General features: G+C 34.6%; 1 protein-coding gene across 1 annotated transcript in view; it reads right to left on the reverse strand.

Moving 5' to 3' along the window:
• Nucleotides 1–1,554: 1,554 nt before the first annotated feature.
• jph1a (junctophilin 1a) overlaps nucleotides 1,555–15,899 on the reverse strand; it is a 40,986-nt gene continuing 26,641 nt past the window's right edge. The window contains exons 4-6 of the mRNA XM_089125630.1: nucleotides 6,460–7,145; nucleotides 6,268–6,364; nucleotides 1,555–3,672 (exon numbers count right to left, since the gene is read on the reverse strand). Of these exons, the coding sequence (XP_088981756.1) occupies nucleotides 6,284–6,364; nucleotides 6,460–7,145 (767 nt within the window). The 3' untranslated portion in view covers nucleotides 1,555–3,672; nucleotides 6,268–6,283. The remainder of the gene's footprint in view (nucleotides 3,673–6,267; nucleotides 6,365–6,459; nucleotides 7,146–15,899) is intronic.

Consider the following 15,899-nt stretch of genomic DNA (forward strand, 5'->3'; position numbering starts at 1 on the left):
TGATTCAGAATCAACGAATCAGTACACAAAAAAAAAGTTGCTGCCTTAATTTTTCGTTGCAATTATGATGTTTAAGTCATTTCAACATTCAAATTCTCTATTTGGGTCATTTTGACCCGATTTTCTTTTTTATTTAGAGCACTGAAAAAAAAATTGGAGTAGGATTTACTTGAAAAAAGCTAGGCAAAAAAATTTACCAAGTAAAAGATTTGCCAAGTAAAAACCTAAACATATTTATCAGTACAGCTTTAATTAGAAATCTTTAAGTTAAATTTACTTGGAATATGGAATTAAGTAAAATCTACAGAAAATAAATAATTTTGACTTAGTTAGTAAAAGGTTAATTAATATCGATTTAGTAGAAATTTCCTTTCCTTTTCCATTACATTTCACTAAAACAATACTATTGAATTTATTTAGTCATTTATAGTATGTGATTTACTTAGATCATTTAAGTAATTTATATTACATGTCAGATGTTAAGCATCATGTGAATGCAGAGACCTCAATACTTGGTAGACAATACACAATGGCGGTAACGATGGGTCGTTTTTGCGTCTGAATGTGTCATTTTGGGCAAAATATTTACACGAAATGGCAAGTTACTAATACCAACAACAAAAATCAATGATAAAACAGTGTAAATACAGCTGGAAACCAGTGAAAAATGAACCTCATTAATTATTCAAGGTCCAGTGCATATCCCAATCCCAGTATCAGATACTTAATTTTATTGAGTTTATATTTACATTTTCATTTCTAATCGCTTGAATTAATAACTGATATGGAATTTACTTAGTTTTTTTTTTACTCAGTAGTATTTACTTCACCAAAAAATATTTTTTTACAGTGTGTTCATCGGAACATCATCTGGACTTTTGTGACACTTAAACCATGAAAACACACACACACACACACACACACACACACACACACACACACACACACACACACACACACACACACACACACACACACACACACACACACACACACACACACACACACACACACACACACACACACACACACACACACACGCACACACACACACACACACACACACACACACAAAGACTGGATTTGAGGAGTTTATGTGGGTGAAATAAAAAAGTAACAAATCCTTCCCTCAGGGGTCAATTTGAGCCCCTTAGATATGAACAGAAGGCGAAGAATGCTTCAGTATACATAGAAAAAATGCTCAAAATTAAAACTAAAAATGCTAAAACACTACCACAATTTTTTATGTCTACATGTGTATCTGAATTAATACTGAAGAGAAAAAAGGACTTTAAGAAAAAAATACAAAGTATAATTTTAGGGCTTCGAGAGGGAAGGATTTATTAGAAGGATGAAGGTTTTAAAAAAAATGTAAAATTAAAAAGTTGAATCTTGTATAACTTGTAATGTAAAAATATGTTGTTATAACTTATTGATAATATCGTTTTTTTACAGTGTAACCAGAGCTTTAGCGTTGGACGAGAATCAGCACATAGATTTGTTAATTATAGCACAATAACTGAAAAGGGGAAAACAATTATGGAGAAAGCAGACTTACAAGGCATAACATTTTATTATACAGATAAATACCATAACTTTTCAAATTACAGAAATACGTGGGGCTCTATGGGCTCGAAATGTAACAGAGATTTTTTTTTTTTTTTTTTTGCATTGAAGGGTTCAAACAAGGATTCCTGCATCCTCAGCATTTCAAGACACATTGAATCATATATAGTTTTAGAGTTTTAATTCTGATGTGTGAGATACAATGCTGAATATAAAGGAGCTAAACTGCTTTTGACAAAATACAGTTGTGCATTTCTGTAGAAAAATATCGTAGAACTCGTATTGTAATGGCTGTGCTCTGTAAAAATTCTTATAAATAGATATAGTATATAAATGTCTTTTGTTTGTGCAACATCTGTTTTTAGAAAAATAATTAATTCATTGTCCTGTTATAAGAGCTCCAAACTCTCCTTCAGAAAACATGTAAAAAGAGCCCGTACACATTGCACCGCATTGTTGCACAGAATTGAAATCCAACCAAATAAAACACGTCCTTAAGAGTAAATTTTGATGCCTTAAACATTTACCTCAGATTGTTTTGAATCAGATATACAGGTGTTAGTCCATTTAAAGTCTCCATGCAAACGAAAACTAAAAGCAAATGAGGGTTTGAAGAAGAGAAAGCCCTTGTACACTCACCAAACACTTATCTAGAATTTATCACACGATATCTAGAATTATATATATAATAATAAATAAATCATTAATAAACCTTCCAAAGAGGAAAAATGCACATAAATATGATAAGAAGAATAACAAACAGAAGTTCAATTTCCAGACGTACCAAAAGAAAATCATTTTACAATATAGTGGCACATTTAAAATAGATTCCCAATGACTGCTTCGGTCAAAATTTGCATACTACAGATTTAAGACAAAGACTTCATCTCGTACGAGGCTTTTTCCTTTATTTCGTTTGAGGTAAACTGAAGTACTGTTAAAGACTCTTAAAGGCAATGTCCTACTTCCTCTAGCGCCACCCGACTGTGGTACTACCTGACTTTTGATTTCCAAAGCATCCAAGGTCACAAGCATGCAAGCAAGCCCTCAACGACTTTTTTATTTCTCTCCGAAACATCTCACCTGCTGTCACACGTCATACCTGACATCTGAAGCACGACAACTCTTCCACAACATCGCATGCACAATGGCATAGGCTTCATTTACATAACATGACAAACAGTCGATTCCCAAAATTCAATAAATAACACACTTTATAAGACTTTTTGATTGGTTTTGCCATGTTTAGAATGCATCAAAACTTGAAACTTTTCATTTATTGTTTTTCCGTCTCAAATGGGACAGAACTACAATGTCCCTCATTGGTGAAAGTTTAAACTCTGTAAGTGTAAAAATAAATCATATTGCACATTTTTAATAAATAATATAATATTTTCCCATTTTTTTAAATAGTACCAATACTCACACACAAAAAAACTGGTAGTGATTTTTTTGCTTCGTATAATTCAAACACGGTGTTGATTGAGGTGAACAAACAGAAAGGAAAGAAAGAAAGATACATGAAACGTGACGAGTACAGTAGGGAGCTTCCGAGAAGAACGAAGGAGACGCTAGAAGAAACTGCAGTGGGTCAGTAAAGGGTGTAAGACGGGACGAGTGACACCGCCGTACGCGTTCGGTTTCCTCTCACTGGGAGGGACGCCCGCTGCAGCAAAGTCCCCTGAACGCATTCCTCTGGCACTCGGAGCACATCTCCCAGTTACACGTCAGATGGTAAATGAGTAAGGCAGCTGCTCTTGCCCATCATGTAAAAGTGCATCATCAAACATTTCCAGTTAAGTCTCTGCCAGAAGCCAGAGACCCATGAAGTGGCTGATATTAAGGCTTTCTATCAGCAGATTTGTCACGTCACACTGCATTCTCTTCTTCTGTTTCCATTTTAATGGTAATTTTTCCCCCCGAAATATTTTCGCCTCGTTTCCCAGAGCCGCATGACATTAGACCATGTCATTTTCAAGGATGATGCTCTGGATTTCAAACTCCCGTGTGTTGATTCTTCAGCTCTCTCTGCTCTCTGGAGACTGCCCGGTGCCGTTTGGATTTCAGAAAGGTCATTGACACAACTGTGTGGGTTGCCATCCAACACTAAATGCATAAATGTTATACAGGGTTAAAAGTCACAATGCATCCAGAAAAATGGAGCTTGGGCTAGTTGCCACAGGGACTGTTGCAGTTATTTTGTATGTTGGCTTTAAACACATTGTTCAAAAATGTGTTTTTCTGTGTGAATTCCATCCTCCAAACTGCAATAATTTCACTATTAGTATGAATGAACAGGCTGAGTTCACCGTAAAAAGTTGCTGCCTTAAGGCGGGTGTACACGGTGGGATTTTTTTTGCTGTTTTACGAGCTCGCAGATGATTTTTTTTCACTCGGAAGAAATCGCGTGTAAATCGGTTATGCTCGCATCGTGAGCGAGGAAGATACGAGCCGAGCACCTCTCGACCTCCCGATAATTTTAAAGCATGTCGAAAAAGTTCGGGAGCTGTCGGCTTGCATTCGTGAGGTGTGTGCGGTTGAATGAGCTGAGGAAATCCACAGAAGAAAGACAAAAATGGTGTGGACTACTAGAAAGAATGCTTCAATTAATGTTTTTATAATGACTTTGTGAAAGGTTAACTAAACAGCATCTGCTGTGTTCCTACTGGCCAGTATTTGGCATATTTCATTCTGAAACATCTGTAGGCTATTATGCTATTGTTTTTGATAGTGTTGTACATTTCTTACAGATTCTTACACATCACGATGATCATTACATTTGTATCTTCCTAAAATCAATTACAGTTTATCTAAAAAACCTTAAAATGCACCTTAAAATGTGTAGATCAAGAACATCGAAAATTCCTAAGTGAGAGATCCTAAGTGATCACAAGATCACTTTTGGGACCTCAGTAGGCTAAAAATGTTGCCAGATATTACTACGAAAAACAAGCAAAAACTAACAAAAACAAAGAAATTATATAAAAATCCTAAATAAGTTCAAAGCTTGTGTTTTGGAAATAAGATTAATATATTACGAACCACTTTAATAACTTCCTAACACAGTGTCCTAACTACACGCGACACGCGATAAAAGGTATCTTTTCCATGTTAATCAGAGTTTTTGTCCTAACCAGACGCGACGACGACACGCAAAGTTTCTAATTTTTAAACAGTTTCTGCGACGTCGCGGCTGACAGAATGAAGAAATTACACTGGTTATGAGTACACATTATTTATTTTTAGTTATAAATAGGTCAGTGTGCCACAAGCGATAACGGATAATTTACCTCAGATTTTGAAAGCATGTAATATAGCGTTCAAAATAATTTCTATGCAAACATACAACTGTACTTCATAACAAAATTAGTCAATGAGTATATTTTGTTAATGTTTTGATTTTTAATAATGTTATTTCTTGATTTGATTATGTCCTTACCCATTTCCAATGCAAGTGCGGGCCAACAGTGCGCTTTCGAGACTCTGCTCACACGCTGTTCTGAATGTGTGCGTCTCACAGTCGCGTCGCGTCTAGTGTGGACAGACACACTTGCTGTCGCTGGAATTTTATCGTGTCGCGTATAGTTAGGACACAGTGTAAAGTGTGACATTAATCCAAAAAACAAGACCAGATTGTCACTTTTCCATTATGTGGATCTGACAACACGGGATCTGGCACCAGCGCCATCACTCACAACACGCTCAAGCTCACTCAAGCCCCATTCACGGCGCTATAGCTTCACACACAAGGGTGAACGGACGTCCGTTTCCCGGTGCTGAAAACGAGCCTATAGCAAAATAATCACGGCTTGTATCATTATTTTATATGCAGTTATGAGAGTTTTTAGTGCGGAACTTCGTGCGATTTCTTCGGAATTCAGCAGGTTGTAAAATTGTGTCGTATATCACTGCCTCGGTACGTTTTTTGGATAAACTCACTCGTAAAGTGTGCCTGGACATACGATCTTCCGACCGTCAGAATTCGTACCGTGTACGCCCACCTTTAAATGTTCAAATATATTCAACTTGGATGTTTAAGTCATTTCAAATTAAACTACATTAAATTGATTTATTTGATCAGTAATACAGTAAAAGCTGTAATATTGTGAAATATTATGACAATTTAAAGTAATCGCTTTCTATTTGATTATATTTTGAAATGCAATTTATTTCTGTGATGCCAAGTTGCAATTTCAGTGTCACACAATCATTCAGAAATCATTCTAATATGCTGATTTGGTGCTCAAGAAACATTTCTTATTATCATCAATGTTGAAAACACTTGTGCTGCTTAATTTTATTTTATTTTGATACATTCTTTTTGTCAGGATTATTTGATAAACAAATGTAAAACAACAGAATTTAATTGAAATCTTAAAACTAGGGCTGTCAAACGATTAATCGCGATTAATTGCATCGAAAATATGTATAAAAGTATACAATGTATAAAGATTTATAGTATAGATTTGTATATAAATATCAATATTTTATATAGAAATAATATTTTTTTCTTAAATATACATGCATGTGTGTGTATTTCTATATATACAAAATAATTATACACAGTGCACCCACATATATCATGTAAACACAAACTTTTATTTTGGATGCGATTAATCGCGATTAATCATTTGACAGCCCTACTTAAAATCTTACTGACTCCAACATTTTGAACTGCAGTGTTTAAAGAAAAAAGCTTACCTTAAATGGTAGTGTTTCATGTCAGGAAATGGACAAAAATGATTGCCAATCCAATGTTCAAAAGCATAACCATTGCAACCAAAACTGAGTTAGGACCCTGGGTAAAAAAGACACATGATGTAACAATTACAGCACAATCCATAAAAGACCTCTGTAAGGTAAACAAGTCACTTAAAGTAGCCAAGCACTTACAGATTCTTCCACTAGTGTTTCATCTGCCATATCTATGCTGGCTTTCTTGGTATCAGCTAAGCTCTTTGGTTTAACGGACTCTTGTTTCCTGATTTTGGGCTCTGGTTTGGGAGTGGGTGTCCTGACCAGTTTGGGTGGCGGAGGCATCCTGGCCAAGCTAGACTGTGTCATCTCAGGCTCTTCATCTTCTGGTTCTTCTGGTGGAGGCATCTTCGACACTGGCTTCACATAGTAACTGTGATAAGCAGCATGTAGCTGCCCATTACCTGTGCTCGCAGGTTTGGGCGGGGGCATAAGGGTCTTGGGGGGTTTTGGTGGGGGCACTTCCTGTAACTTGATGGCCGGTACAAGAGGAGGGGCGGATACTTTGGTGATCTCTGCCACAATGGAGGCTCTCTCTTCTTTGCTTATCTTGCGAGCTACACTACTACTGTCCTTGCTTATCTTTCGGGCTACGCTGCTGTTGTCTTTGCTTATCTTGCGGCTGGCACTGGGGTTGGGTGCTTGGCTCTTCTGAGGAGAGGGAGGAGGTGACGGGTTTGGGCTCTGGACAGGAGAGTGGCTTGGAGTCGTGCCGTGGCGATAGAAAGGGCTGGTAGAAGACTTCTCCTTCTCCTCCTCTTTAGGTGCTTCCTCCTTAATCTCCTCCACCGGCTCATTGAACTTTTGTTTGATGTAGTCAAGTCCTGTAAGAAAGGGATCACATGTTGGGAGAAAGTTAGGGATATTACAAACTAGAACAGGCAGCCAATAAAACTAAAGAACAATCCAAAAGAGATTCAAGGATTCAATACAAGTTAACCAGTATTTTGACAGCAAACTTAACTTCTCTTTAGCCATATATTAAGGTGGCCTTGTTATGCTGTTTTAAAGGTTCTTCATTTCAGTTCAGTTTTGGAGGTTTCCTACAACAGGAAACATGCATCTAAATTTAAATGTTTAGTCTCTCTAAAGCCCTCCTTTACATGAGGTTACTCAGCTCTGGTTGATCTGATGGCCCAGTCTGTTGTGATTGGGCGGGTCTAAGCGATGTTGTTTGTGGAAAACCATATGCCGGCATTATGCAAATTCATTACAAACCCATGTAGGCATTTTTATATTCAGTAATATTCTTTAAAATGAGATACTAGTAACATGTTACATCCATGGATATTCCAAATCATAGCAACCAAATCATTCATTTTAATTATTACACTGCATGAATGAAAGGGTAATATTCTAAAAAGTAAATTATTTGATAACAATATATATATATATATATATATATATATATATATCGATTTTTACCTGTTTTGGAAAGTCATGGAAATACTATAATGGATTTCCAAATATTATATTTACTGTCATCTCCCATTCACTACTATAGATGTATGCTGACTTGTGACCCGGAAATGTGAAAGGGTCCATGCAAACCCTCTCAAGTCTATTCTGTAAAATAAAAGCCACTCTGTGTAATGTGTGCAATCCGTTCTGATTCCCAACAAAAAATATGGTTCACTCTGCCACCAGTCAATGAAAACTCTTAGTGCATCTAGAATAGATCAATTAACTTAGAAGCCAACAGCAAAACTATGAATGACGCAACGCTGAGTTTGCATAACAGAGCTTTCCGGGAAAATCATACGGCTCGAACTAGCTTAAGCCCAAACAATTTAACTGCAGTTTAATTCACTTGACATCTCTTGCATCCATGATGACCAACTTCAAAGAGTGAGAGGGCATTCTTAATGTTTAAATGGCTTAAAGGATCTTCTAAACATAATTTCTCACAATAAGTTGATAAGAGCTCACAAGGGTCCATTCTGTTTCTTCCTGTCTGAACAGAACTTCTGTCACAAGTTCCTAGCATTGTCTGGGTTATTTACTGACCTAAAGGGACCATGGGACCATAATTCACTGCCAAACACATAAGCCTGTTCTTCTGCCATTTACAGAAGGCACTGATCTACTCATATGACCAGCTATTGACAAGCTGAAGTAGAAAACAGAATTAGTAACTGTTAAAAAGTTAGCAAAGTTAACTGTTCTTGATCATTAAACAACATACTAATGCAAAAAAAAATATGTCTCTATCAACACTAAGGCTGATTTTGAACATATGATGTCACATGTGTTACATGCCTTTGTGTAGAGTGTTATTCTCCATCCAATGGCAATAACTTAATCTTGTAGTTGCGCAGCAACTTAAAAATAAAGTCCACATAATGCTCTAAGATTGCTTTGATCTCTCTTTAATCCTCAAGCAAGTCTCTGAAAGTGGCGGACTGCTACCCTGGGAAGGCACAATAGTAAAATACTGTATTTTATGTAAACAAAACAATAAATACAATGCACTTGAGCAAATTTTAATAATAATTTAAATTAAAAATCATCTTAATAATACACCATGCATGACTATAAAATTAACTAGCGCACATAACTACAATGACAACTGAAAAACTAATGTCCTATTGTGATAGGGGATTAGACCAGTGATTCCCAAATAGAGTTACATGCATTAGAGTTACATACACGATTTTTTCTGTAAAATATATATATAAAGCATTCAAAAGATTAAAATCTTTACAGGTATATATATATATATATATATAAAATATTTTTTCAGTTTTTTTATATATTTTTACAGTGATATATGAGAGGCAATACATCCAAAATATAATACAAATAATAAATAACATAATAAATAAATAAATACAAAATATTAATCTGTTCTCAGATGAAACAACAACATCTTCCAGGGCAACCACTGTTAGAAGATGAAGATGAAGGCAGATTCAAAATAAAAACAAGGTTTAATCCACAAGCAGGCGATAAAACATCACAGCGTGTGTAACACACACAAACAACAACCGAGGAGAAAACATAACTTAAGAGCAGATTCAAACAAGATAATTAATCAAACACAGCTAAATCCAACAAACTAATAACTTGTGACCATAGAAACAAAGGAGAAGCGGGAAAATCAAACAAATGAAAACAATGAATGAAAACAAACTAAAAGTCCATGAAAACTGAAACTAACTTAACATAACTGAGAGTGCATCCTCCACAGGGAACAAATGATGAAGAGGGAGGGATGGTGGGGATTTGCAGGTGGCAAAGGGATGGTGATATATCATACTATAGAATACTTTTGTAACGGTCGTGAAGTAAATTCAAATTCAATAGTACCTATTTAGACAGTATGAGATTTTGGACAAAAAGGGCAAAACTGTGTTATAAATGCATAAACCAAATCAGTACAAATGAATTACAAGCATGTAGGGCTGAAAAATAAAAGGTAATTTCAAAGAAAAATACCATAGGTTTATAAGAATAATATTTTCTCTCACGAGACGTTCTCTCGTATTGCATAAGTCACTTACGCTGTTTCGCATCATTTCTGGTTCGTTTTATCGCGTGTTTTTTTGTGACAAAACGTGGTTTGTAGACAACATAGAATCGTTGGGTGACAGAGTTGTTGTCAACTCGTGTAGTACGTTACCTCCTGTTGCGGATCAATCACGTTGTGTCGTGTGGTGCGAACAGCTCAACAACTTGAACACTGCTGATTTCACAGAGAGCAAGTCATGTAGTGTGAACCGCACAGTTCAGCCCGACGTTTTAAAATCATGTGGTGTGGACTAGGCTTAGCAACTTACTTACGCAATACTCGTTCCCTCTTCTAGATAGAACCGAGGTTACGTTAGGGAACCGAGAACGTTTCTTTGTGTTGTCTAGAGATGACGGCGGCTATATAATGGAAAATCCTGGCCATATTCCAGCACCATTAGACAGGCCTATGGGGAAGTATCGGCCGTTTAAATCCTCTGGAGCATTGCATCCTTGCCAACCTTAAATTAGACCAAACATCAAAAAAAGAGGTATTCATTTGATAGTTTGCGGGACGGAAAGGCCTCATCGTCTGAGGTTGTGCTAAAAAATTGCCTTTGTGGATTCGATTTTGGCATGTGTGCGCTGTTATGATTTTTTTCCCCCGTAATTATATCTAAACACCCTTAAGTTAAAGACAATGATTTTTAAGTAAATTCCAATATTTTTTTAGCACAATTGTATACCATAATAAGACATTGTTTCAGAGATTATTTATTTAACTAAGCTTAAATCAAGCAAAAACTTTAAACAAATTTTGCCAAAAGGTAAGAAATATAAACTTAATTTAAGACATATTCTCTGAATACAATATAAATTTAAACAAGACAAAAACACTGCATAAGAAATTATTTTGTAAAGCAAAAAACAATTCTACTTACTAATGAAACAAAAACAATACTGAAAACTACCTTAAAAGAAGATCTTACAACATGATGAGACATCGAGATGTATAATGAGAACTGCCATGTGAAATTCAACTCCAAAAATAAGTGGTGGCAATAGAACCTCACGGCTCAAAATCAGCATAAGGCATTTGACAAAGATCCAAAGGCCTCTCTTATGACATGAGAAGGATTATGAAATCTTTTCACCCACAGTTAAGAGACACAACTCAATTACCCGATACTCCATTAAAGCGGTACCCTTGTTTTGCATTCATGCATTATATCAAATTCAGAGACGCTACGACACAGCACAAACAAACAGGCATGCAATCAACCTTAACGTTTTGTTTATTATCTACATGGTCCGGAATATTAATAGGCTCTCTAACCCAATAAAAGCGGCTATCTGTCTTGATGAGGCATGTGATGCAGGGCCCGGGGGCTTTTGAATTTATTAAGCAGTTCATAAATTTAGCCAGTGGAGTCTTGTGTGTATTTAAGATTCATGCCATAATGTATTTCATAATGACAGACAACTGATGGAATAGTCCTGACTGATTTATAGTGGATCTATGTATATTTATCTTTTACTGTAGCAACAGTACAATAGATTCAATAGAACAATAGATGCTCCTTTTCTTCTCATACATATATTTAAATTAAGTAAATTAATACAATATATATATATATATATATATACATATATATATATATCGTGATTAATCAACTCCAAAATAAAAGTTTGTTTACATAATAGACGTTTATGCATATATAAACACACACACAAACACACACACAGGCTATATATAATATATAAATATAATAATATATACAAACATTATGTAAAAGAAACTTTTATTTTAGAATTTAATACTAATTGAATAAAGACTATTTTGGACATGAATGGCAAGCAATAACATGTATTAATATGGATTGAAAACATTGTACACTGTACATGACAACAATGTACATGAACATGAAAACAATGTACATTTATTGGATTCCCATGCGACATTTATGTGCGATACCTATGTATATTTGAAGAAATTGACAATGTCTACGTAGTAGACCTGTAATAATTATTTGCTGTTTTTTTTATTTTTTATTACTATTTTTTGTTGTGGTAAGAAAAATGTGAAAATAAACAGTTTATAAAGAATTGATTAATCGTGATTTTACGGGACAAATATAATACATATACATATATACATATACATATATTTACACACACATATATATATATATATATATATATATATATATATATATATATATTAGGGCTGTCAAAGGATTAATCGCATCCAAAATAAAAGTTTGTGTTTACATAATATATGTGGGTGCACTGTGTATAATTATTTTATATATATAAATACACACACATGCTTGTATATATTTAAGAAATATTTTCATGTATATACTGTATATAGATTTATATATAATTTATATTAATATAAATTTAATATAAATATAAATATTAATATATTAAATATTAATATATTAAATTAATATTAATATAATTATTTTATATATAAATAATATTTTTTTTTCTTAAATATACATGCATGTGTGTGTATTTATATTTATATATATATATATATATATATATATATATATATATATATATTATTTTTTTTTTTTTTTACATAGTGCACCCATGTGATTAATCGCGATTAATCGTCTGACAGCCCTAATATATACATACATACTGTATATATATATATAGGTCATAAGGTCAGGGAAGCAGCTGGCCTCTGTGCACCTTGCATTGAAGAGATGAGCAATGATTTAAAGAGAGGTGGGAAGAGGAGGTGCAGTCAGGGTTCAAACGTCTGACAGAAGGAATGGACAGCTGCTCGCTGTCCAGCCATTCCAACTATCCCTCCGTTAGCTCCCTGTAAAGGACACACTCGCTCCAAATATAGCGCAATTAACGTCACTCTATAAACCTCGTTGGGTAGACCATTTCAAACGGGGCCTAAAGACAACCATGGCGACATTGCAGCATTTTTTTTCTTGATGTGTTACAAAGGCATACTTAACCTCTGCACTAATCTGCCATAAGCCAGAAATGTCAATTACGAGTGCTAGTGCTTACTCTTCTGAGCGGGATGTTTGAGAGCTAGTGGGAGAACAAGGCACCGCTGGGGATCAGTCGACTATTTCTCTTGTTAAAACAAGCACACTGACAAGATAAATGACTGCGGTCTGACCTTACCACTAAAAATCTGTCTTGATAATAATATGATAACTTATGTTTAGAAAGCGTCAGAAAACACAGCAGCTAAATGATAGAAGGAATTTTCCCCTCATTCAGACGAAGTCGATCGGCAAACCCTTCTTTATACTGGCGGAGGTTGTTGAAGTGGGAATCCTTGAAGTGCTTCAGGTCACTACATCCAACAACCGAACATTTTGACTAGCCCTATCGTAACTTCTGCATCATTGAGCTTGGACTACAAATCGGAGCGAGAAATAATAATGGCGGATTGCTCGAAGTGTTGGACCGGTAGTCAATGTCCTTATTTGGCAGTTCCGCTGCAAATACTGTGACGTAATTGTTCAAAAAACGTAATAGAGAACAGAAAAATCTGAACAGGTTGAAAAATATGACCAAAACAGAATATAAAGATATAAACGAAGCACCTGAAGAGAATAATTTCATCTTTTCTGTACGTATAAACACTCCAAATATACAACAAAATGCATTTAAGGGCTAAAAAAGTGGATTTTGCATGATATGTGGCCTTTAAAACTGAAATACAAAGAAGAGCAATACAGTGTTTGTGTTGCACTGAAAGTGTTGTTTAACTTTCAAGTAAACTCTATGAGTATTTACTACTCGGAAAGAAGATGAATGATATGGAAAAATGTTTGTGAGGCCTGAGCAACACACATGAGTAAACAGAACCAGGAATGTCTAATTAACATATGGGCAGTATGAGTTCTGTAAAAGAAACCTCACCTACATAAACACACAGAGCTGCTAACACAGAGTTCTGCCACTTGCATTCATGAAATGTGAATGTCTGGTTAGTTTTAGCATGCAGGGTATGTACTGAAAACGTATCATATTAAATAAACACATGGCAATTATGACCTCAAGTGCGTTAGTCATTAAATCTAGTGGCACTTATTATAGGCTCATTAACAAATTATATCCTCCCTTGGATTAATGAACTATCAGAAGCACTAGTATCAAAATAAACCTGTCTGTTTGAATGAATCTAGTTTGACACAACATGTTTACAGTGAACTCAATTCTATGCATCAACAAAAATGTAAATGTATCATTTTCAAATTTAAATATATTACATAAACTACCAGTTTTACTAGTTAGTAGTTTTTTTTTGTTTTTTAAAAGATAATCTGCAATAAATTAATCAAAAGTGACAGTATAACATTTACTGTTCTTTTGAACTTTTTATTAATCAAAAATACTGAAAAGAATGTATCACGGTTTCCACAAACATATGTTTCTTGAGCAGCAAATCAGCATATTTAATGCATATGATTTCTGAAGGATCATGTGACACTGAAGACTGGAGTAATGATGCTGAAAATTCAGCTTTGCGTCACAGGAATACATTACATTTTAAAATATCTTAAAATAGAAAACAGCTATTTTAAAATGTACTAATATTTCACAATATTACAGTTTTTACTGTGTTTTTTATGAAATAAATACAGCTTCTGTGAGCAGAAGAGACTTCTGCATAGAAAGAGTGTACTCATTTTCAATAGACACAATCTAACGTTACAAATTCTTACAAAACCAGTTTCACTTCATCTCTGAACAAGCCGGAATAAGGTGGTGTTTCTAACAGTCTGGCATTAGATTTCACAAATAATGGAGTTTGTGGTTTAATGACAAAAAGGGGGTAAATAGGGTCACCCAGAGTGTAAAAATAACTGGTAGAACAAAAAGTAAGCTCTGAGCAACGGCAGTTAATTTAAGATATTATCTCCCTAACGGCGCTCGCAAACATTCCCCGGTACCTGTAAGACATGACTCATTTGCTCAGTCACATCCTGTCCAACATGAGTGTCTCCTCTTGAAGGTGATTTCCAGTTATAGTTCCAGTTATATAAATTTATTTACCAGCCCCTCCCCTTGTGAGTTTGACCTTTCTCCCTTGACCTCCCTGTGCTCAGCTGGCAGGAGTTCATGTGTTTGTGTGGGGTTTGCTTCTGAAAACCGAGAAGTGTTTCTGGGACCTTTTCCATGAGAGGTGAGCGGCCACAATAGAGCTGTAATTTGACATGCCCACTTCTTATCTGAATCCGCTTACTGATAGCAATGTGCCATACGCACGACACACTCGACAAGCCTTACATTCCTCATCCAGAGAACATTCTCGGTTTGATATGGACCACATTCTTTGGCTGCTGTCTGAAATTTTTCTAAAGGGAACTAGAACAATCACTGAGGAAGAGTCTACTAATATTAATGCTCTGTAATGTTGAGTTAACTTTATTTGTTTTGATTATAGGACTGCCAATGTAGGAGGCTCATTAATGATGTTGGGGAAAACTAAAGTAGTTTCTTCCTTAGGAAGAAATCTCTGAAAGAAGTTCCAAAATATTAGACTTTATTGAACAGAACAACAACTCCGAGTTGCAAATCATGCATTACTTAAAACAATGCCTTGCAATGCCAAGGTCACTTGTCAAATTCATAAATGTAATTAAAATGAAAAGATTTGATAGAACAATTTATTATATCGAGATATGCGAACATTCAGTTTCATTCCCCAGTCCTACTGCATTTAATAAAACTAAATGTAAAATGCATCTTTTAACAAGAAAGAAAGAAAATAAGATGCGTTTAAATGTTATATATATATATATATATATATATATATATATATGTGTGTGTGTGTGTGTGTGTGTGTGTATAACATTTAAATGCATATCATATTTTCTTTCTTTTCAAAAGACCCATTTTGCTTATTATATCTTATGATATAGAAATTATAGATAAATAATAAAATATTTATCTGTATTTATATTTCATTTATCATTTTAATAAATATTTAATATATATAGTATAAAATCCCATATTATGTAATAAAAAAAATATATAAATTATATAATCTAAATATTAAAATTATATAAATATTATATAAAACCTATTTATATATATTTTTTTTTTCATAAATACAAAAATTATATCCTTTTGGA

The sequence above is a fragment of the Pimephales promelas genome, chromosome 22 (assembly GCF_988280905.1).
Source record: "Pimephales promelas chromosome 22, fPimPro1.hap1.1, whole genome shotgun sequence".
NCBI lineage: Eukaryota > Metazoa > Chordata > Actinopteri > Cypriniformes > Leuciscidae > Pimephales > Pimephales promelas.